The 23,446-nt window shown below is 39.4% G+C and overlaps 1 protein-coding gene across 4 annotated transcripts in view; it reads left to right on the forward strand.

Annotated features, from left to right (window-relative positions):
• The window catches only part of ENPP2 (ectonucleotide pyrophosphatase/phosphodiesterase 2), a 124,419-nt gene that overhangs the window by 76,772 nt on the left and 24,201 nt on the right, over nucleotides 1-23,446 (forward strand). For 2 of the 4 annotated variants that reach the window (XM_011941069.1, XM_011941068.1), the window contains exons 10-19: nucleotides 3,316-3,381; nucleotides 4,023-4,095; nucleotides 8,696-8,851; nucleotides 10,861-10,969; nucleotides 14,069-14,194; nucleotides 17,651-17,682; nucleotides 18,411-18,538; nucleotides 20,652-20,739; nucleotides 20,897-20,984; nucleotides 22,095-22,279. In XM_011941069.1, the coding sequence (XP_011796459.1) occupies nucleotides 3,316-3,381; nucleotides 4,023-4,095; nucleotides 8,696-8,851; nucleotides 10,861-10,969; nucleotides 14,069-14,194; nucleotides 17,651-17,682; nucleotides 18,411-18,538; nucleotides 20,652-20,739; nucleotides 20,897-20,984; nucleotides 22,095-22,279 (1,051 nt within the window). The remainder of the gene's footprint in view (nucleotides 1-3,315; nucleotides 3,382-4,022; nucleotides 4,096-8,695; nucleotides 8,852-10,860; nucleotides 10,970-14,068; nucleotides 14,195-17,650; nucleotides 17,683-18,410; nucleotides 18,539-20,651; nucleotides 20,740-20,896; nucleotides 20,985-22,094; nucleotides 22,280-23,446) is intronic. The other 2 variants (XM_011941070.1, XM_011941071.1) reach the window with 1 other exon arrangement.

Raw genomic sequence — 23,446 nt, forward strand, 5'->3', positions numbered from 1 at the left:
AAATAAATAAATAAATAAATAAATAAATAAATAAAATAAAACAGCATAAAATGCTTATTAGGGTACTTGGTACATAGAGAACAACTAATAAATGGTATTTGTTTTCTTATTCACATTCTGTCTTTCAACATTGACTAGACAAGGGCTATATGTGTCTTAAGGTAATTTGCTCCCCTTTACTAGTAAATACTTAATTTAGTCTTTTTTTTTTGACCATGTCTAATATACTTGGTCTCACGACAAATTCTCCATCAATCAGTGGTGGTGAAGACAGCAACATGTACCCCATTTCTTTTTTTGCTCTTTCTTGGTCAGATTTATTTGTGCTGTCTGTGTATGGTATTTGAATATTTGAAACACTATTGGCTAAGGGCCATGTCCTTTTGGTCTCTGAGGTTATTTCATAAAGATAACCTAGAACTCCTAGGAAACTTAGGGACAACCTTGCCCAATTCCTCATTTAAGAGATTAGAGGCCGGGTGTACTGGCTCATGCCTGTAATCCCAGCAGTTTGGGAAACCGAGGCAGGTGGATCACTTGAGGTCCGGAGTTCAAAACCAGCCTGACCAACATGGTGAAACCCTGTCTCTACTAAAAATATAACAATTAGACGGGCGTGGTGGCAGGCACCTTTAGTCCCAGCTACTTGGAGGCTGAGGCAGGAGAATCACTTGAACCGGGGAGGTGGAGGTTACAATGAGCCGAGATTGTGCCACTGCACTCCAGCCTAGGCGAGAGAGCAAGACTCCATCTCAGCAACAGCAACAACAACAACAACAACAACAAAAGAGAGCGAGAGAGAGAACACCAACAACAAAAAAAGAGAGCGAGGGAGAGAGGTTAAATGTTGCACCTAAAGTCAGAGGTAGAATGGCTACTCAGACTTCCAGCATCCTCATCTGATTCTCTTAACACAAACACAATCAGCCCCTGCCCAGAAAAGAATAATAGCTTGCTTATCTTTCTCCAAGCAAAATGACGACTCCTCCATAATAGTGTTTTTGGTAGGAATATCTTCATTTATGTTTACACAAATGCCTTAAACCCAATATGCCCTTAACAAATATTTTGTGAATGACTATATCATCTCCGTGGACCTATAAATTCAGTATATAACAATAAAAGCTAACATTTTTCTAAACCCTTTCTATGTGCCCAGCACTATTCTAAATGCTTTAGACGTATTCTCTTTTCAACTTCACAATAACTTATTATTGTCCTCGTTTTCCAGAGGTATCAAAAGTTTAGATAACTTGCCTAGTCTTATCACCAGCATTTGCTGGAGTCAGGATTCAAACCCAAGCACTCTGGCCTCATAGCTGGCGCTTTTAATTCCCTGTCTACCATTGTTCAAGTACCCCATCCAACGAGGGCATTGAGGGGTGAGCATTCTGAGCTTGACACAGATTCTGTTAGTTTGTATTTTTCCATTAGTATTAAAAGTGGATTCATTAGGGCCCCATTTCTGTGGCTTAACACCAATTACGTAAAATAAAGCAGGTTTTAGGCAGGTAGTGAAATAAGGTAAAATGAAAAGGCTCTGGCATTCACTTTTTTTTTTTTTTTAACTTAGGAAAGAATTCAAAGTATGCAATTATTTTGCTTAGATACAAAGGATTTCCAAAGCTGAAGAATTAAATTCCTTAAGTGATTAACCTGGCTTTGCTCTGCGTATTTCTAATTCAATTACAGGATATAATGAACAGGGTCACATTTATCCAATAGCATTGGGATATGTTTAAATTTGGACTCATTTTATGGCACACATGATTTTCTGGTCTTGTGTGATAGTTCCAGAAAGAGAGGATGCCTGGGGAATGACAAATCCCTGTAAGCTGGGTGGTGATGGGGGAGGCAGAGAGACCACTTGATGAGAGCCCCTGCTTGAGTATTTATCCTTCTCCCAGCTCTCTCACTGCTCACGTCCACCGAGAGTAAAAGTTTAAATGGCTCACCAATGTTCCACAATAATTTTTCCTGACCACATTTACACTTGTGCTTTAGTTTGAATTCATCACGAACATGCCTCTAAAGCCTGGTCTTGGATGGGTGAGTGAAAACGCATTTTGAGTTCCCTGTTGGGAAAGAGTGGATGAATTTCCCCTGACTAAAGATATCTCTCAGCTTGTGAGCATCTTAATGTAACTCAGCCTGGGATGCAGTACTGTCCTGTTAGCTGCGAGCCCTCAGAGCCCTTAAAGCTAGTGCCAGACTTAGGGTAATTATATTTCGACAGAGGAAAGAAACTTAAACACAAAAGTCATTGTGGATGAAGATTATACCCTTTTTGTCAGTCGCTTAATTATATGTGCCTATTCTTTTTTTTTTGAGATAGAATTTCACTCTTGTTGCCCAGGCTGGAGTGCAATGGTGCAATATTGGCTCACTGCAACCTCTGCCTCCCAGATTCAAGCAATTCTCTCGCCTCAGCCTCCCAAGTAGCTGGGATTACAGGCATGTGCCATCATGCCTGGTTAATTTTGTATTTTTAGTAGGGATGGGATTTTGCTATGTTGGTCAGGCTGGTCTTGAACTCCTGACCTCAGGTGATCTGCCTGCCTCGGCTTCCCAAAGTGCTGAGATTACAGGCATGAGCCACTGCACCCAGCCTATTCTTGGTAGATTTTTATAGGGCTGCAAGAAAATGGCAAGAATACCTTCCCTAACCCATTATTTTATAGAGGAGGAACTTAAAGTTTCAGGTTAGATAGTATTTCTAAAGTCATACCGTTATTTAGAGGCAGAACGATGACTAATTATGATCATTAATAAAAATATGTTTTTAAAGAACTTACTGTGTCTTAGGCACTGGACATGCCCTTTCCTTGTCTTGTTTCATTTCATCCTTACAACCAAGCTGTACAGTGTCCTTTGCTGTTAGCTTTATCTTACTAAATGAGTAAAGATGAGTAAACTGAGACCAAGAGGTCAAGAGAGGCGGATTGGGGATGTAAGTACTGACCCCTTTATGGCCACAGCTAAAGGCTCAACAGAATAAACGACAATGATTCTGAAACCAGGGTCCTTTCTGCTTGTAGTGGAGTTTCTGATTAGCAAGACAGGTTCCTCATTTTGACTGTGAATCAGAGTTTCCAGTGTAGTCTTCTGTGGAAGAGGTTGAGCAACGTCATATGTTGCAAATGGAAATAGTAGTTTAAACACTAATTCGAAAGAGGGCCTTTTACTACAAATGAAGTGAAAACAGATGGTGGTAAATAGAGAGCATTTGGCCTGGGTGCAAGAGCAAGCACTCATCAGGCTTGAGTTTGTGGAAATGAAACCTAACAACATGCTTTGCTTGCTTTTACCCTCCAGTGTCATCCCTCACGAGCGGAGAATATTAACCATATTGCAGTGGCTCACCCTGCCAGACAGTGAGAGGTATTTGTTTCTCTCTTTCGTCTTTCTTCAGGACATTTCCATCTTAACTTAGAATTGCATGAAACACTAGACTGTGGAATAGAAGAACAGCCAATGTTTGGAATTAAAAGTTTTGTGGTTCTCAGCCTTAAGTGTTACTTCCCTAAGAAGAATACAATAGGCTTTGGTTATTGGGTCCATTTAATTACTTGGATTACTGCAGCTATTAATTCTGTCCACTACAGCAGAGCCGAAGGGAGTTTCTGGCTTTGATAAATGAACTAGCAGCATCCCAAGGATTGCAGAAGTATCAAGAGAGATGCTTGTCTATAATGGAGTTAGTTGTTCTTTCAGGCTTCGGATTGCACAGCCCATGTGAATTACCACCAGGCTCTGTTACCCGGAGGGTCCAGGACTTGAGTACATGTTCAAGTTTTCCTTTGTGACTTTTGAGTCCTGAAGGTAGTTCCAGGCAGTTACCACAGATGGGGTGGTGGTCATAGAAACAATAGAAAAAAAAGTTTTCCATGCTAATATGAATAGTAGTTAAAGGATAAATTAAACTTGAGAACATTTTTTAAAAATGTGTTTTTTTAAAATATGTGATATTTTTTGTTACGTGTGGTTTAGGAGAGATTCTGAACCTTCCAATTTTCTTATAGGCCTTCGGTCTATGCCTTCTATTCTGAACAACCTGATTTCTCTGGACACAAATATGGCCCGTTTGGCCCTGAGGTTAGTGGTTTAGCATCTGCCTGAGAAGAACCTTTGGCCCTGGGCTACCTGACCTACTGACTTTATTTCAGGATTTGTATAAAGTCTGGATGGATGTTTGTATCTACAAGGTTTATGCAAAGTCAAATAACTACAAGACTAAAAATATTTTTTTGAAAATCTTAAAACTACCTGTTTCTCTTATAGGACTTCATTTCAGATTGCTTTGATATTTAAATAATAATATATCCTGAACTTGATGTTAACAGGAAATGGAGTATATTCTAGTCTTGTGGGCGTCAGTTGGAGGGTGAAAAATCAGGAAGGGTTGACATTTGCCTTTAATGGGATAGGCATGGAAAAAAATCTTGAGATGAAACCTACAGTACAAAACATTGTAAATGAATTTCAGCACCTTTAAATGATTAGGCAGTTTAGAGAGGGTAGATCAGCTCAGCAGCTCCAATAACCTTAGCAGATATAATACAGTCAACCTGGCATAAATTATGATAATGGACCCTTTTGAATTTAATACATTTTGGCAGAGGTATATATACTGTGAAATTGTTACCACACTCAAGATATGAACATATTCATCATCCCCCAAAGTAACGTAAATTCTCGAGAGAAATATACCGCTGAATGAATCTGCTTATTCAGAGCAGGGTGAGTTTTTTTTTTTTTTTTTTTGAGATGGAGTCTTTCTCCACCACCTAGACTGTAGTGCAGTGGTGCGATCTTGACTCACTGCAACCTCCGCCTCCCAGGTTCAAGTGATTCTCCTGTCTCAGCCTCTCAAGTAGCTGGGATTACAGGCGTGCACCACCATGCCCGGCTAATTTTTGTATTTTCAGTAGAGACAGGCTTCTGCCATGTTGGCCAGGCTGGTCTCGAAATCCTGACCTCAGGTGATCCACCTGCCTTGGCCTCCCAAAGTGCTGGGATTATAGGCATGAGCCACCACACCCAGCCGAGGGTGACATATTTTTATCAAACACTCAGCCATCATCGTGGAAGGCAATCTGTAAGGTAGTATTCAGTATAATTTCAAATTCAGAAGGTGGGAAAGGAATGGCTAGAAACGTTCCCACATTTCGGCATAGATAGTAAAAAATGATGGAGTTTGCAGGTCTAAACTTTTACGTATTTTTAAATATTTAAGTAGCCTAGTAACCCATAGCATACTGCTGACTATAATTAAGTTCATTGTTTTCAGATGAATTAGAGATACAGGTAAACATATCTTGCTTTAAGTATTTTTGACAAATTGCAGCATGTAGCCAAGGAGTCATAAGTGTTTCTGAATGCTTTGACATCAATACAGAGGTGATTTATTTAAGCACTAGTAACTAATAGCTACGTAAAACCATTCTTAGTTTGTCTTAAATCATTAAACTTATATAAGTCAGATGCTCTTTTTCTGTCCCTTTGAAGTTTAACCCGTCTTGTATGATTGTGAAACAAATGATAAAATGAGATAAACATCTGCATGCATGATGCCGGTAAAGAACCCTGAAGGAAGAATGGCTATTTTATCTTTAGGATGACTTTCTTGGAGATTCACCTAAAGGGAACAAAATGAACCACATTTTATCAAAATGTTCACAAAACAAAACAAAACACCTAAACAGTTCCATGTTCCCTACTTAAAAGTTTGACTTCTTGGGTAATAATACCCCTCAAAGAACCTGTGGGGTAAGCAAAACAGGGATTGGTATAGCCATTCTTTTAAAAGTAGGATTCTGGTACTTTCGCTTGACTGCTAAGTAGAGAATTTGAAGACAGCACCACAGAACTTTTAACTCCTAGACCACAGTTCCTTCTATGGAACCATTTAACCCTCCTTCAGTCCAGGAGATAAGCAAAGTGGTCAGTTAATAACTATGTTCAAATTATACAGAACATTTTATTTATGGCAAAAGTTGGCTTTTAATAATACAGGTGAGGTATAACTGAAACCTTAAAAGTTATATGGCTTGATGATAAATGTTCTTAATCAATAAACATCTTTGGGTTTCTAATATGTGTAGTTTAGTTACAATTACATGCATGAAAGTATATGTTTGTGTGAATTAAGAAACAAACAAGTTTTTTTTGAAAGTACTGAGTAGGAATAAATGAAGCAGGATACAGGATGCTTTAATTTCCTATAATAATTTTTCTATGCCCAGGGTTGCTCATAAATATATAAACAGAGATTTTTCCTATAGTACCTTTGAATTAAGAGTTGAAAGTATTCATGTTATGTTTTTTTTCAGTATTACTACTTCTTGCAGCTAGGGTATTTTCATATGTCTACTGGGTAAATTCATCCATCCCTCATTCCAATTGGGTATCTTGGAGTATATCTTCAGTAATGGTAATCTGATAACCTGGTCATTTTCTTCTCATAAGGGAAAGGATATTTTCAGATTTCAATTATTTCTCATCTGGTTCTAGGAATCTTATTTTAACTGAAAGAAAAACAAAATTGTTTACACTTTTAAAACATGAAACCAAAGCAAGTCAACAAAAGTTCTCTTCTATTGTAAGCTAATTGGTTTATATACCTATGTATCCTATATGCCTACCTGTATATCATTATTTACACTTACTATACATGAAAAGATTATAACATACTGGTTGAAAGATTATTTTAAAATCAGTAACATATCTTTTACATATAAGAAAATAACATTTGAAATTTCATTGAAATGATTTTCACTAGCAAAATGCTATATGGTATAATAAGATGAATTCAGTTGAAATTTGTGCTTTATTTGCTAAATATTTGAATACACATTTTTTCAGGATGATTCTCAAAAGCTATTAAATGAGATGACCAAACATTGAGCTAATAGCTTCAAGAAATGGTGTATTGCTCCTGGTTTCAGAGTGTAATGGTGAATGTTAAAAAATATGCTTGCTTTTGATTATTGGCGCAATCTTTTTCTTTTTGACCTTCTATGCTTTTTCTGTGACCCCTTGTTCGGCTGCTCTTCCGGGCCTAGAGTCAGAGCTTTGGCTGGCTAGTCTCTACCTTCAGATGGCAAAGTATCCTGAAATGCAGGGAAATTTGCACCTGTACCTCCCATCCTCTTAATAACCTCAGGCTAAAATTTCTAAATTCAGGCTAAAGTGGCTGGTCAGTGAAAACCTAGCTCTCATCTACCTCTAACATTTGAAGAAGGAAATACATGCAATATAATCACTGGATGAAAACCCAGTTTGACTAAACCCTACTCTTCTGCTCCTCTAACCTGCTGCAATTGGAAGGGCTCACCTTTGGAGTCTTTGGAATGTTGAGGTCTCTTGCAAATGGCATAGAGTTTGATGGGCCGACTTGAACGCTAGCAGAATGTATTCAGTGACCATGAAATGGAAAATCCTCTTTTACTTTTGCTGCTTTTCTTATGGAGATTTGCCTAAAACTAGGAGCATTAAAAAACAAACAAACAAAACCAAAGTCTTTGGGGCTGTCTTTTGATCGCTGTAGTGAAGAGAGGATGAGCCAGAAACAGAAGTGCCTTTGCCGTGGCTTGCCCTGGAAACAGTGAAATCGCATGGCAGATGTTCCCCTTCTTGGATACACTAACATTGTTCCTCCTCCTGCCCCTTCCTGCATCTGAATGGCTCTCAAGACAGTCCTCCCAAGAGAAGTCAGTGAGGTAGACAGCAAGGCTTGCTGCTTTAATTCACCTTTGCACCATCAGCAAATCAGGGGCCTGTTTTTCCTCCAGCATTTGGAAATCCCAAAAGGTTATCTTCAGTTTATGTGTCGACTTTACTGCTCTCTGGATTTTCAAAACAAAATCCATAACATGCAACTCCCCTTAAAAGCAGGGTTCTGATAGCAAGAGCATAAGTAGACTCTTTCTTGGTCTGTATATACCAAGACAAAAAAGAGATGACTTTTTGATGACTTTTTAGATTTTACCTAATTTTAAAAGAGACTTTAACTTATAGTTCCTCTGTACTAAAAACCTCAGTTGTCAGTGAGTTCTCTCCTGCTGAAAATCCTGATTTGTGGGAGTACATTTATGATTAAGGAGGATTGCTTATTATTTATGTTTCATTCCATCCTTGGTTTTAAAATTTTTCACTGGATCCTTGCCAATGAAGGTGACAGTTGCTTTGACATACTTGCTGGCGTGAACAGAAAGATACCTGTCAGATTCTGAATTGGAAACACTTACATGAACCTCATTGTCATCTTGAAATGACCAAGTGGCTAGTATTTGGCCTACTTTTAAGTTAGTTCTTTATAAATGGAGAGCTTTTCATAACCAAAAACTAGTCTCTCCCTAATGCAGGAGTTATGGAATACAGAGCTTGTCTAATGCCACCTTCACATACATCCATAAATATCAGCCAAAAGAAACCCACATGACTAGATTTTCTTGAATTGGATTCTTGTTCTCAGCGAAGAAGCTGTGACAGCAGCATCAACATCAATTTAGGAGGCTTCTCTCCATGGAGTTCCTCTAAGCATCCATCCCTCATTCCAATTTTTTCTCACTTAAGGAGACTTAGTTATTCTAACTGAGACTCTGCTGATCCCAGATGGGAAAGTGTAAGCTTTATATCTGACTCAGAGGGACAGACGACTTCTGAGTCCAGCCATCTCTATCCGCCAGTACAGGAGAGTAGTTATGGCTCACCTTTTACTCCGGCTAAGAGACCTAAGAGGAAAGTTGCCCCTAAGAGGAGACAGGAAAGACCAGTTGCTCCTCCAAAGAAAAGAAGAAGAAAAATACATAGGATGGATCATTATGCTGCGGAAACTCGTCAGGACAAAGTAAGTTTATCTATTGTTCCAAAGCTTTGTGGCGGGCAGGTCTGAGTTGAAGGTTGCCTTCAGTGCCTTGGTTGGAAAATCGGCTGAGCAAGTTTTAGAAAACTCTGGTGCGTTGACCTTGGCTTTGAGTCCAGAAGAATGTGGTACTTCAGAGGTTAACAGTGATGTGAAGACTGCCTGAACTCAACATGACAGAAAAAAAGAAGTCTTATCCTTTTTTTTAAGAGTTAGTTGCCCTAAAACTAGTATTAACATTTAGGCTGGAGTGACTATTAAGATTGGTTTTGTTTGTGCTTATTCACAGAATCAGTCACATGGTTTGTGGCCCTGGTTCTTGAGAACAACCCTGCAAGGTAAAAGGGAGCATTCTCAAAGACAATGTGGATTAGAACTCAATAGGAAGTTGGCTTAGATTAGGGGTCTGCACCTTCAGAGATCAGAAAAGGTGTAGATTGTAGAGAAGGAAATAGCTAAGACAGAAAGAAAGAGAAAATAATGGGCGGCTAGAGTTGTATGTAATTTCCACAAGTAATGTCTACTCTTCCCAGTATGTTCAGAAGAGCCTATCGGTTGTTGCTTTTACTAAAACCTTTGAATACCTCTGAGGCAGTATCTTATTTGTGATCCTCTGAACTGATCCCTAAGAAGTAGGTTCTGGATTTTACCTGAGTCATCCTGCTGAGTAAAGGAAAATAAGTCATTGCCAAAGATCAAAACATGTTGTACATTTGGTATTTCTTTATCTAGACAGAGATCTTCGAGGAGAGCATGATTTTCTCGGAAGCAAATACCACTTTGTTACACACCTATTCGTCCCTTCCGATTATATTACACATCTCTTTCTGAAACTTTCAACTGTGACTTCCTCCTTGGGATAGGACTTGAAATCCTGACTCCTGTCATGAAGAATAAAACAAAAGTTTACACCTGATTTCCCTAATGAAATAATAAGAGGAAAGGTCTTGATTCATCTGAGAAGATGCTAGTGGAAGATGATATTATGTGTCTGAGTAAAAATGATATTCACATCCCTTCTGTTCTTATCTTAATCATCTTGGGTATATATATGTGATTGTGAGCTAAGCTATAAAATTTCATCTAAATATACTCCCTGTATCTTTCCATTCTTCGTCTGATGAGATGTTTCTTAAAAATCTTTCCATTGCATAGCTAAAGATGAAAGGGAGACGGAGAGCCTCTAGTATGTGAGAACATTCATGCTGTTAGAAACTTCCATTTGAAGTAAGAAAATGAGAGATGAATAATGTTTCTTAGGCTTTGGAAATGGTCTTCGGGAAGGAATTGGGTTTTCATATTTTGTTAAAAAGAAGAAACCTTCTAGAACAAACTCATGGTTCACTTCTGTTTAAGTTAGGACTCTTATAGATTCTTGTTTCAGTCAAAATCAGCTTTAAAAGAACTAAAGTGAGAAGTAATAACTCATTTCTTAGAATAGGTTCTTCTGTTAAGAATCTATTGCTTTCAGACGCCAACAGTTAAATTACTTAGAACAAGATGGATCTCATTGTATTAGTGATATTCTAATTTATTATCCAGTGGAAAGTTATGATTTTAACCTCAGAACAGCTTTGCATTCACTTAGTGTCTATCTTCTTGCCATGATTCAAAATCTAATGTGATTTCACTTAAGAAACTGTCCATCTGACTTTCTGTCATCAAAACTCTTGGATTTAAAGGATGCTGTCACATTTTAGAAAGTCGATTTTATCTCTTACAGAATTTTCATTAACAATATTTTTGACATTTTTCTATCAAAGAATCTTTAAAGGGATTGGATGAGGAGAGGTTTTAATTCTCTCAAAAGAATACAAATATAATGTACTTAGACCAGATTTCCATTAAGAATGGCAGGTACACCTCCCCAGACAAAGCTCTGCCTCTGGGCCGGAAGTTTTCTTTCCAAAATGTTCTAGGGGTAGAAGATCTATGAGAGACTGAAAGGGAAAGAAAGAAAACCCTGTGAGGACTAACTTGCTTCTTTTTCCCAGATGACAAATCCTCTGAGGGAAATTGACAAAATTGTGGGGCAATTAATGGATGGACTGAAACAACTAAAACTGCATCGGTGTGTCAATGTCATCTTTGTAGGAGACCATGGTAAAGCTTTGTTTTTTCTTTGCTAATAGGATAGATGGGTAATGTTTCTGATCATATTGAGGAAAATAATCCTTGCCCTTAGAAGCCAAGATTCCATTCTTAACCTCCTTTCCCCTTTCTTTAAGATGGGAATAGAAATCAGGTCATGAATCAAAAGTATGAGATGACCTGAGAGATCCCTGGGTTCATTTTGATCAAAAGCTGGGACTTCTTATATATTTCTGTTATTTGCAGGAAAGACCTTTCTACAAAAATCTGTCTCTTATTAAAGCGATACAGACAGTTTACTTGTGATATTAATAGCTTCTTCTGTGAATGTGACATATCAGGTGATAATCCCCTATCCCTGCCAGCCACATCCCCAAAAGGAGCCCATGGAGTTTTTATGGTTAAAAAATACATCCAAATATGATAAAGAAGCAGAGACATAGGATTCTTGTCAGAGAAGTGGCATGTAAGTCAAATGATTTCCCTGAATCCACCGAGGGAAGTCAAGCTCCAAACCAGAAGGCCCTGCTGTGATTCAGATGACTGATAAAGAGAAGAAGAAGCATTATAGGAAGTAGTTTTTCTAAATCACTTTATAAAGTAGAAAAATTTATGACCAATTCTTTGAGGAGATCAAGAGCATCATAAACATTATGTGACTATAGAGCTGGGCAGGGGGTGGGGACTCAGAGACATGCAGACTCAGTTCTAGAGAGTGTCTCCTGTATTCCGGAACTATTAGACTGAAACAATAACGTTGGAATTTGGGGCTTCTCCCTTCTAGTGGAGTTTGGAAGATGAAAATTGGCTGACTCTTTGGCAGTTCTGTTAAGAATGGCAGGCAAATCTTCCTAGCTCTGGTCCTGAAAGTCTTCCTAGAATGTCCTAGAAGATCTATGAGAAATTAGGAAAAAAAAAAAAGCTAAAGGGATTAACTTTCTCCTCTTGAGTGGGCTAGATGTAACCCTTTGCAAAGTCACGCTCCATGCGTTTGGCTTGGTGGAGAGCTATACACAGGTCAGAGAAGTTGGAGCATGCGTTACAGCTGATCCAATTTAAGTTGCCCAGAGGTGTCAAGAGCATTTGCTCACATGCTGGAGCCAGACGTCTAAGTAGAAGGGTCCCAATGAGTCATGTGCTGAGGCATTGTAAAGGTCATGGATAGGTTAAAACCTTGGCTTATTAGTGTACAGGCTTCCAAGATGAGTAGATCCATTTGGTTTGGGACAACTACAGCACTTCTTCTTTTTTTTTTTTTTTTTTGAGATGGAGTTTCACTCTCATCGCCCAAGGTGGAGTGCAATGGTATCACCTTGGCTCACTGCAACCTCCACCCCCCGGGTTCAAGTGTTTCTCCTGTCTCAGCCTCCTGAGTAGCTGGGATTACAGGCACCTGCCACCAGGCCCAGCTAATTTTTGTATTTTTAGTAGAGATGGGGTTTCACCATGTTGGCCAGGCTGGTCTCGAACTCCTGGCCTCAGGTGATCTGCCCACCTTGGCCTTCCAAAGTGTATAGCATCTCTTTCTTAAAAGGTGGTATGGTTTAGTGTTTTAGGGCATGGTCTTTGGAGTCAGAATGAATTTCAGTGGAGTTCAAATTGCACTGTGTCACTTAACATCTACATGACGTTGTACACCTTTTGTGGCCTCTCCAAGTCTCAGTTTCCTCATCTGTCAGGCGAGAACATTAGCACCCCTCCACAAAGTTATTCTGCAGAGTGAAGGCTAATGATGCTTAAGGAGCACTTAGCACAGTGCCTGATGGACTTCTAAAGTAAGGGAGATTGTTCACATTTGGGGTGGCATAAGGGACTTCCTAGAAATAAAACAAATGGGAGAGGCTTTCAGCCCACTATTAATATGTATTTGGGGACTTTCCCTTCCTGGGCGAACATTGTACTAAAACATAGCAGCTCTTTGTTGCTCTATTTTTCTTCCTAAGGTTTTAACCGTTAAAGTGCAAGATATATAATCTTTATGCTATGTGTTTTTTCTTGCTTTTCATTCCAATTTGAAGTAAACAAAGGAAGGTTCTGGATCTGGGATCCCAGGAGGTGATTATTTGAATTTTACCAGATCTGGGTTACTCTGGGTTGTATTTCCTTGTTTTAAAACCTTAGGGCATCCTTTACAGGATATGAATATATGAGTATTCTCCAACAGGATTATTTTCCCTGTTAGAGAATATTCATATGTTGAATTGTACTGAGCAATATATTAAAATGTTCCAGGTCATCTCATACATTTCAATAAGGTCTCTAGTAGCCTCCATAGTCTATGATGCTAAGATTTGAGTTTACAACAATGTTTTAAATAAAAGCATTTTGATAAAGGAATTTTCCTTGATGGGGACACACAACAAATCTTGGGGTGGAGGAGAAATATTGGTTTTAAAAAATTCCATACCTAGAACCTTCTTGTGCTTTAGTTGCTAGCTTTCAGTTCTGACTAATTACATTGTTTACAACTTGTTTTCAATGTTATTTTGTTTTTCAGTTTGGGTGGTCATTGGAACTGACATTTTTCTTTCTCATCTCTTGTTGCCAGTATTGTTTTGTCAGTAACATCCAAGGCCACCAGTGGAGACAGTGAGGACTGGTGATTATGTATTCAAGACAGGAGATATATTAGAGAGTTGGAAAATGCCATTTTGTAAGAGACACAGAACTGTATATTCCATTTATACCTCCCCCAACTGGGAAGAGTTTGAAGCAATCTAGGGTTAATTTTTTTTTTTTTTTTTAAAGAATAGATCTTTTTCACAAAGACTCTGTAAATAGTTGTGTTTATTGTTGTTGTCGTTGTTGAAATCATGGTGACTTCCTTTGTCTTGCTGTTCTGGCCGAATGACTTAAAATGTAATTGAGGTAATGCATTTTCACCCTTCTGTGCTTGCAAGATGACACGGCTAAGTAAAAGTCTAGAGAAAAGTTTATACAGAGAAGCCTTAAAACATTTAAAGTCAAATACAAAAATCTCAGAAGTCAGGGCTCTTCCCATTAAGTTATTGAAAACTAACTAAAGAGATGCCTGATGTTATCTTTAGTGTCTATGTTAAGATTTTCGTTTCAATATTGCCTGAAAATACTCTTTTTTCTCCCTCCTCATAGGAATGGAAGATGTCACGTGTGATAGAACGGAATTCTTGAGTAATTACTTAACTAATGTGGATGATATTACTTTAGTGCCTGGAACTCTAGGAAGAATTCGATCCAGATTTAGCAATAATCCTAAATGTAAGTTGATTCTGAAAACATTAAGTGGTTAGAGTGGTAATACAATGGAATAGGTAGTAAGGGCTTGTTTTCTAAAGCTAAAATACTTAGGTAAAAATTCTGGCTCTGCTATCACTTAGCTGAGTGACCTTGAATAAGTCATTTAAACTCTAAGCCTCAGTTTTTTCTTCTGAAAAATGGGGATGATAAATGCTGCAGCTATCTGTAGAAATTAATCTATGTATATTGCTTAGAGTGGTTCCTGGCACATAGTAGCATTATATAAATATTTGCTCTTATTCTTATCGTGTGGAAATTGCACTTAGTTTGAAGCATGTTCATGACCGCAAACTTCTGTTTATAAGATAAGAATTTTTTCAATAAGAAGTTCAGGCTGGTCCTTTATAGCCAAGACTGGAGGATCTGTGTAGGGGTTGGAAGAACCACATTTGGACTGTGAGAGTTCCTAGGAGCCTTGTGGAACAGAGCCCATTCTCTTTGTAAAAATGACCGGTAGAACCTAGTAGGAAAAAATATTAAGCCCTTGGGAAGTGACAGGTGAAAGATTAGAAATAAAAATGAACAGGAATAATCTTGTCACTTATGTTTTACATGTTCTGGTTATGATCTACCACTGATACAAACTTAATTTGTAGACTAAGATTTTTAGGTGCTGTCTACGCAGCCTTTGAGAAGTCCATAGTTTTCTTGAGGTTATGTCACACTTTGAAGAAAAAATTCTTTAAGGTTTTCAGCCTTGGGATTAAGAAACCATTGACACCAACCTTACAGCTTTGGAAAATTAAGTTTTTCCCTAACTATGTTCCTGAGTCAACACAAATGGAAGTGTTCCAAGGTCAGCTCCAGGCAATGTTGTGAAATAAACAAAATGTGGGTGTTTCTGCCCTCTCTCCTCCATGACCTTTCCTGCTCCTGTGTTCTCCCTTTTCTGCCCTCAGTTAGACAGGACACAGTCACTATGGCACCCCTTGATTTTAGTATTTGCACTTCAGGGCTATGCACAAAAGATTTTCTCTATTTTTAACAGTATTTCTGACATTAGTACATGTAATAGGGAGGTTGGTTTGGAGGGAAAAAAAAAAAACTTCCCGTGGCCCATGAAATCATAACCATCAATGATGAAAAGCTTTGAACCTTACAAAAACACTTTCCAATGTGGTTTCATTTTGTGGGAGACAGTGGCATGGGGTGGTGACAGGCACAGATGTCTGGATTCATATCTCAACTCTGCTCGGTACTCACCATGTGAGCACCCTGTACCTCTGCTTCCTCATCTGCAATGTAAGGATTGTTGGGAAGATGAAATAAGAGATTGTGTTTACGTAATTTAGATCAGTGCTTAGCACATAGTCAAAGCTATATAAAGGTTGGATATGATGATGATGTCTTAGTCATACCGCTATTTCTGAGACTCTGCTGATCCCAGATGGGAAAGTGTAAGCTTTATACACACACACACACACACACTTATTTAATCATTTTAATAGCATTGTGTGATAAGTATCACTGTCCCTTTTATAGACAGTAGAAATCAAGGCTCACAGAGGGGTGAAGGAACTAGCTTCAAGGATGATGGTTAGTAAGTTGCAGGTCTGAGATTTGAAGCCAGATTAGCTGAACCACTGCCCTTTGTTCACACAAAATGAAGACTGTTAGCCTGAAAAGAATGAGTTCTTCAGAATTTAAGGATTGATGTCCCCAGCATGGACTCCGGCATTGGATATTTCCTAGTAATTCTCTGGGACTTATCTGAGTACATGCTATTTACTTTTCTTCATTATCAAAGACCATGAACTTACTCTATTTCGTCCCTTTGAGGAATATGATTTATGAGGCCTGGCTTGCTCAATCAGATTGCTTGAGTGCCAGAGTGCCAACTCCTCCTCCTTCTGAAAACCCATTGGCTTACTGAGGATTTGAATAGCATTTACCTCCCAGGGTTGTTGTGAATGACCAGAGAGAAAGTACCTGCAAAGCTCTCTCTTTTTTTTTTTTTTGAGATGGAGTTTTGCTGAGTTGCCCAGGCTAGAGTGCAGTGGCTCCATCTTGGTTCACTGCAACCTCTGCCTCCCTGGTTCAAGCAATTCTCCTGCCTCAGCTTCCCAAGTAGCTAGGACTATAGGCACCCACCACCACGCCTATCTAATTTTTTTGTATTTTTAGTAGAGACAGAATTTCACTGTGTTAGCCAGGATGATCTCGATCTCCTGACCTTGTGATCCGCCCACCTCGGCCTCTCAAAGTGCTGGGATTACAGGCGTGAGCCACTGCATCCGGCTACCTGCAAAGCTCTTATAGAAAGACAGGCATATAGTATGAAATCTATTTGGGCTATTTGTATTTCATTATTACTTATTTGCTTTCCAGTAAGAGATGCAATTAAGGCCAATGGAATACACATTTTAGTTTTGGTTTTCAAGCTTTAGAACTAAGATTCTGAAAATACTTTTTGGAGTCTGTATATGTATACCCCAAGGCAAGTTTATTCATGCATTTTTGATGAATATGAACAAATATTTATTAACAAAATGTGTATTGAGTGTCTGCTCTGCACAGGCCTAGGGATGCAGCAGCACGTGATACAGATAAGGCCCGCTCCACTGGTATTTAGATGCCGGGGAGGGCTGCCTCGTGATAGTTGCTATCTCTTCTGAACACAACTTTCATTTTCTGCTGATTCTGTAATAACATACTGAAGCAAACTTCCTGAAAACAAAACAAAATCCAAGCAACCTACAATCTCCTCTTTCTCCCCACATTCCACCCAAAAGGGGAGCTTCAGACAACATAATCCTGTCCACAGTTTATGCACAGCCATCATTTACATAGTTTTGCTTTCAGCTAGTTCCGAGTATTGACTAAAATCTTTTACTTGATGCTATTGAAAACAAAGGAGGTGCATCCACGTGTGTGTCTATGACTGAAGAGGTGCGGCTACCTATATAATTATGCCCAGGATATAACTAGGGAAACAAAACTCTCTTTTAAAAAATAACTCAATGGATTAGAAGTTTATTCTTAAAGTGGGTGAAGACTTGTTTCAAAAATCTGCAGATAAATAAGAAGTTACATTAAAAGCCCCAAATGCCCAGTTTAGTTCCTGAGGTCAAACTGCAAATAAACTATGTCTTGAGGGGAACCATTAAGGGGAACTTAAAATAAGAAGCAATTTACCTAGCAGTATCCTGGTGCTATGGAAGGAGGAATTCCCTCCAGAAGAGCAGAACTGGACCTAGGAGGGCAGTTTACTGTAGGATTTGTTCCACTTGCTTAGCTGCATTTCAATAACTGAAATGTTGAATACCCACACACAATTATTTATCTTTCAAACAAAACACTAAAGTGTTAGTCTTCTGTGGGATGGAAGGAGAAAGAATTGAGTATCTTGCTGCAAAAACGATTTCTCTTGGTAAAGATTGTTATTTCTTCTGAAATCTTTCTCCTCTCTTTGAACAGATGACCCCAAAGCCATTATTGCCAATCTCACGGTAAGCGTTGCCAGTTGTCCCGCCTCTACCCTCCCCAGGTCTCTGCCCCTGGAGCAGCCTTCCTCCTGTGTGTGACTCCCCCGGGCCAGGGGCAGGAGGAACACTTTCCTCACTGCCCTGCCATCCTGTATATTTGTTTCCTTAAGAGCTTTCAAAACTTCTGGCCTGTGGTCAGCTGCAGGCTCCCTAATGGTCTTGGCAATGATACAAACGGAGACTATCTGATCCTTCCATTAGAACTGAAAAGTATTCATTCATGATTAAACAAATCTTTACTTTCTCTGAACCAGAACTGCCCACCCACTCTGCTCCATTGTTCCCGGATGCTGGGTAGCGACCTTAATAGCACAAGAGCATCTAATCAGATAAGCCTAAACCTATGTGCTCCTCCCCTCCCACTGACACCCCACCCTCAACCGCTTGACTTGAAGGAGTTGGGAAAGGCCTAGGAGTGTGAATTGCTCTTAGCGATGGTCTCACAAGCCAGGAATGCATCTTGAAATTCCTAACTCTCCTCGGATAGCCTGTCATATCATCTCCAAGGTTACTTAATCTCTTTTGAATCTATTTGTTTTCAGTGTACATTATTTGATAGAAACAAATTTCATTTATTCACTAACTAACCTTTAGTTAGGCTTACAATCTCCTTCAGCTTTCTAGAGAAATAATTTGTGAGAATTTTTCCAAAAGACATTCCATCTAAAGTCTGATTTCCATTTCTATTTCAGTGTAAAAAACCGGATCAGCACTTTAAGCCTTACTTGAAACAGCACCTTCCCAAACGTTTGCACTACGCCAACAACAGAAGAATTGAGGATATCCATTTATTGGTGGAACGTAGATGGCATGTTGCAAGGTATCTGGTATATGGGCTCTTTCTGTTTCTCATTTCCACAACCACCCTTTTGGCAACTGGAAATATTTTATCATCCTTAGTCATCGCTAAAAGAAATATCAGTTGGAAATCTCACTGTTTCCAAAAATTTTGTGGGCTACGTAAACCATCAGTGATGAGACAACATATCTCTATGTTCTGGGTCTCAGCGTCGTGGTGTCTCTTTGTAGTCTGTCGGTGCATCTGTGTGTGTGTGTGTGTGTTTGTGTGTGTGTGTGTGTGTGTGCATGTGTCTCTTTCTTTGAATTTACGTTGGAACCTCTATTCTTACTACTTGGGTAAGTCAAAAGTATAAATGGGACCTTGCCCTAGTATATTGGGCTGATTTGATCTCAGTTGTTGAGACTTTGCTTGTAGCAATATTTATAGAGGACTTCAGAAAATGTTAACGTTAAAAACTCTGTTATTGTGGGCACTTTTTACATTGCTTTAAATATTCCCGATGTTTGCCTTCTATTGAACTACAAAAGACTCTCCAATGTTGAAGAGAAGGTTCCTTGCTTTTGAATGTAGTCTAGGACATGTCTGGAGGCTCTAACAACTTGCAATGAGTTAATTATTAAGGATTTATCCATTTTCACAGAGACCTGGAAGTAGCTGTTTTCCACTCACTCTTACTCCAACTTTCTGCTTAAGAAAAGTGCTGTGAATTTGTCTATCTCAATAATTGAACAACTGCCAGATGCACTCCAGCTAGGTACTGGTTTGCAAGAGAGAGAAGATAACAAGAAAATATTTAGAAACTCTAAGTTCTAAGAAGAACTTAGAACTCTAGAAACTTGTATAAGTTTGGGACACTTAGAGAGACACATGGGAGAGATATATAAATATCATGCTGTAATTTTCCGGGGTGTACTTAGAGTTAAATATGTGGGATTATGAAGAAAGATGTATGAAGAACAGGAATTATTGGAGTCTTTTAAAACAGTTGTGGGAAATCCTCATGGAGAATTTACAGGGATGTGACTGAAATTAATTGGCTAAGTATGTGCTCCCTTTTATGTGTGGGGCAGCTTGGAAGGGGTCACACTGGCGCAGGTAGTAGGTTCAAATGGCAAAAACGTGGGAGCTGAGTAGAAGTGAAAGATGATGACAGTTGGGCAAATTAGTGTAGCCCAAAAGCAGGCATGTTGGTTAACAATACATCTTTTAGATTGAACTCTTCTTGCATTGTTGAGGTATTATATGCGTATGTCTTATTATCCTAAGCCCTTATTATTCCAAGGGTGGAGACCCATGTGTTAGATTTTTTGTTTTCCCAAAGCACTTTCAGTGCTATGTACTCATAGGTACTTAGGAAATGTTTGTATTAAATCAACATGAAAGTAATTTTGGAAAAGGGTCACATGACACTTTTGCAAAAGGTGTCTTCTGTCGCAAAAGGAAAGATCAGGTGGTCTTGATGTCTACAGTATTTCTGTTTTCTGTTTCTAAATGAAGATGTTGTCTAGGTGAGGCCCTGCTTTTGTCAGGTATGTCACGATTACTGTTAAGTTGGCTGCTTAGTTGTACTCTAGTTGTATTGTATATAGATAGGTAAAGTTGCATGCAAACATTTTTATAGAATATAGATCTCCATTCATTGTTTAAACACCCCATATTTATTTTATTTTAAATTTTAAATTATTATGGGTATATAATAGGCGAGCCATCACGTTTTTTTAAAGTGCCTACTACCTCTTGACACTGAGCCAAGGGAGGGGTACATAGAAATGAACCAGACAAACATGGTCCTAGAGTCGAGAATCTTACAGTCTTGGAGCTAGCGAAGCACCTAGACAGGCAGAGCATGACTTTTGACAAGTGCCCTACTTGGTGTAAGCACGAGGTTCAAGGAAAGCATCATGATTTCTGTTCACAGGTCTCCATTTATCCTGCAATAACTGTCAAGGAAAGTCACTTGGAGAAAAGAATAGGATCCTCTTTTCATCATCACAAGAAGGATGCAATTAAAATAGAGACAAATAGACTTTCAAAAGCCCCTTCTTAGAGTTTCTTTTTACCCTGAAATTACCTTTTTATCAGAGTAATTTCATGAGAAATCCTAACTGATCATGAAATTGTTTCAATTTAGGAAACCTTTGGATGTTTATAAGAAACCATCAGGAAAATGCTTTTTCCAGGGAGACCACGGATTTGATAACAAGGTCAACAGTATGCAGGTATGATGGCACTACTGTGAATTGAAATTGTGTTTTAGTGATTCTTCGAAAGGATAAGTAAGGGTGGTGTGAGTGAAGTTGTATGGCAGTCATAAATAGAGGAAGGGTTCCTACCCAACAATACTTAACTGTTTTTGTTTTTCTTTTCTTTTGGAAGACTGTTTTTGTAGGTTATGGCCCAACATTTAAGTACAAGACTAAAGTACCTCCATTTGAAAACATTGAACTTTACAATGTTATGTGTGGTAAGTCACTCATTTAATCAAAACCATTGAAACAATCTTTAGTTAGTATATGATCTTTCACAATGTCAGAGAAAGAAATGAGGTGTCTATTTTCTGGGACCACCTCCTCTTCCCCACAAAAGATTATAACTTGCCCATTGGTTCAAAGACAGAATATTATCCCCTTCTAAGGCTTCTTTGTCTTCCTTCAACAGTTGACTAATGGGGCGTTTTCATAGTGTTGCTGTTGGCAGCCTCTGGCTGGTCTAACATAGCATTACAGTTTGACACCACTGGTCAGAGACCTGATGAAGCAAGAGTTCTGCACAGAGCCCTCTCCACCTCCATCTCTCACATTGCAGCCCAGTTAAAAATGTTGCCAGCTTGCATCCTGGCCAGCTATTTATGTGCTCTTAATTATTTTTCTTCCTTGAGCTTCTAGTTGCTGAATGAGGACAACTTTTCCTATTTAGTAAGGGAGTGCCAGTCTGGTGGTTAGAGGGGGAGTCTGCAAGTCGGGTCTCCTGGGTTCTTTTCCCATCTTGGCTGCTAGCTCTCCCCTGTCCTGCCTCTGAGCTCAAGCAAGTTACTGAATACGCACTTGGCAACCATTCATTTGCTATGAAATCAGCCTGTTCATTGCTCAGTGGCACTTCAGGGGACAGGGCCAAAGCCTCCTCATGTCCCCACACTTCTGTGGAGTCATTAGAGGGCAGACTTCTAGTTAGCTATTGATTATAAGTCTCATTTCAAAAGGTGGAATTAAACAGTCCCAGAGAAGTGCAGGAAAAAGTGATACTGACATGGATGATCCTTGGGTTGTAACTATCACAGATATGGGCAATAGTTAATCAAGGCCTTGTTCCTTCACTCTTTCTTTTGGGAATCTCTCTCTCTATTCATGGTCAAGCAATGAACTTGGCTATTTCAGAAAGCTGTGGCAAGATGTGGTCAGTCCAGAATGGTTCAGGAGGTAAGGAGGGGGTGCCTGCCATCTACATTTGGTTTTGTCCAATTCTGATTTGTGTTCAGAGTTTTCAGACCCCATAGAAGGTGAAGGCTTTTAAACCTTACCATATCTCATCAAATAGATGTAAGAAGCACCTGCCTCCTTTTCTTACTTTTCATTAGATCTCCTGGGATTGAAGCCAGCTCCTAATAATGGGACCCATGGAAGTCTGAATCATCTCCTACGTACTAATACCTTCAGGCCAACCATGCCAGAGGAAGTTACCAGACCCAGTTATCCAGGGATTATGTACCTTCAGTCTGATTTTGACCTGGGCTGCACTTGTGATGATAAGGTAGAGCCAAAGGTAGAAATAATCTTTATGTTTATTATGGAGGAGTGTGTTGGGTGGCTAACAGTGCTGGTCAGTAGAACTTTCTGTGACAATGGACATGGTCTATAATTGTGCTGTCCAAAATGGTAGCTACTGGCTAGTGTGACTGAGGAACTAAAATTTTTATTTTATTACTTTATAATTAAATAGCCCTATGTGGCTTGTGGGTACTATATTGAAAAGAACAGGTATAGACCATGAAAGACAAAAAGTAGAATTCACGTTGCTAATCTGTGGAGTCACAGTTCTCAACCGAAATCTTTTTCTGTTTTCTTCAACTGTGGATCACATGTCCATTAGTCATGGTCCCAATGGGAAACAGGTGGCCCATATAGAAGAGATTTTGAAAAAGAGTTTAGGCCGGGCACAGTGGCTCATGCCTGTAATCCCAGCACTTTGGGAGGCCGAGGCGGGCGGATCACTTGAGGTCAGGAGTTCCAGACCAGCTTGGCCAACATGGCGAAACCCTATCTCTACTAAAAATACAAAACAATTAGCCAGGCACAGTGACGCACACCTCTGATCCCAGCTACTCAGGAGGCTGAGGCGGGAGAATCACTTGAACCCAGGAGGCAGAGGTTGCAGTGAACTGGGATCGTGTCACTGCACTCCAGCCTGGGTGACAGAGCGAGACTCCATCTCAATAAAAAAGAAAGAAAAAAAAAAGAAAGAGACTTTAAAGGAATTCAGTAATATTTAATGGGTAATTTACAAGGGCTGAGCAGTGGGATGGATGGAAGTCAATGAGGAGTGGTGAAGTGCCCTGGGGTTTGCGTGGTACCCTCCAAAGCTTGAAGGGTGAAGGGAAGGAGTAAGTTTCCAGAACATGGAAAGAGAGCTGAATAGGAAGGAACTATTGTCTTTGGCTAATGAGTGCAGCTTGTGCATTGCAACCCAGCAGGGAGCACTCCCAGCAAGGGGAATACTACCCTCATCTCCCTCCCCTGTACTTCCTTTCACGTGTTTCCCCTTGATAGCGCCCAACAGGGAGCCACAGGGCAAGTTTGCTCTTTGATGCCATCCCTAGAGATCAGCCTCCCAGGACATAGAGCAGGGTGTGGGAGGGTGCAACAGGGATGTGGTAGTGGTGCAAACAGAGACTACTCCTGCATACTATGTTTGGACAGTTTTTCTTTTTGA

Source organism: Colobus angolensis, unplaced genomic scaffold (assembly GCF_000951035.1).
Source record: "Colobus angolensis palliatus isolate OR3802 unplaced genomic scaffold, Cang.pa_1.0 Scaffold198, whole genome shotgun sequence".
Classification (NCBI taxonomy): Eukaryota; Metazoa; Chordata; class Mammalia; order Primates; family Cercopithecidae; genus Colobus; species Colobus angolensis.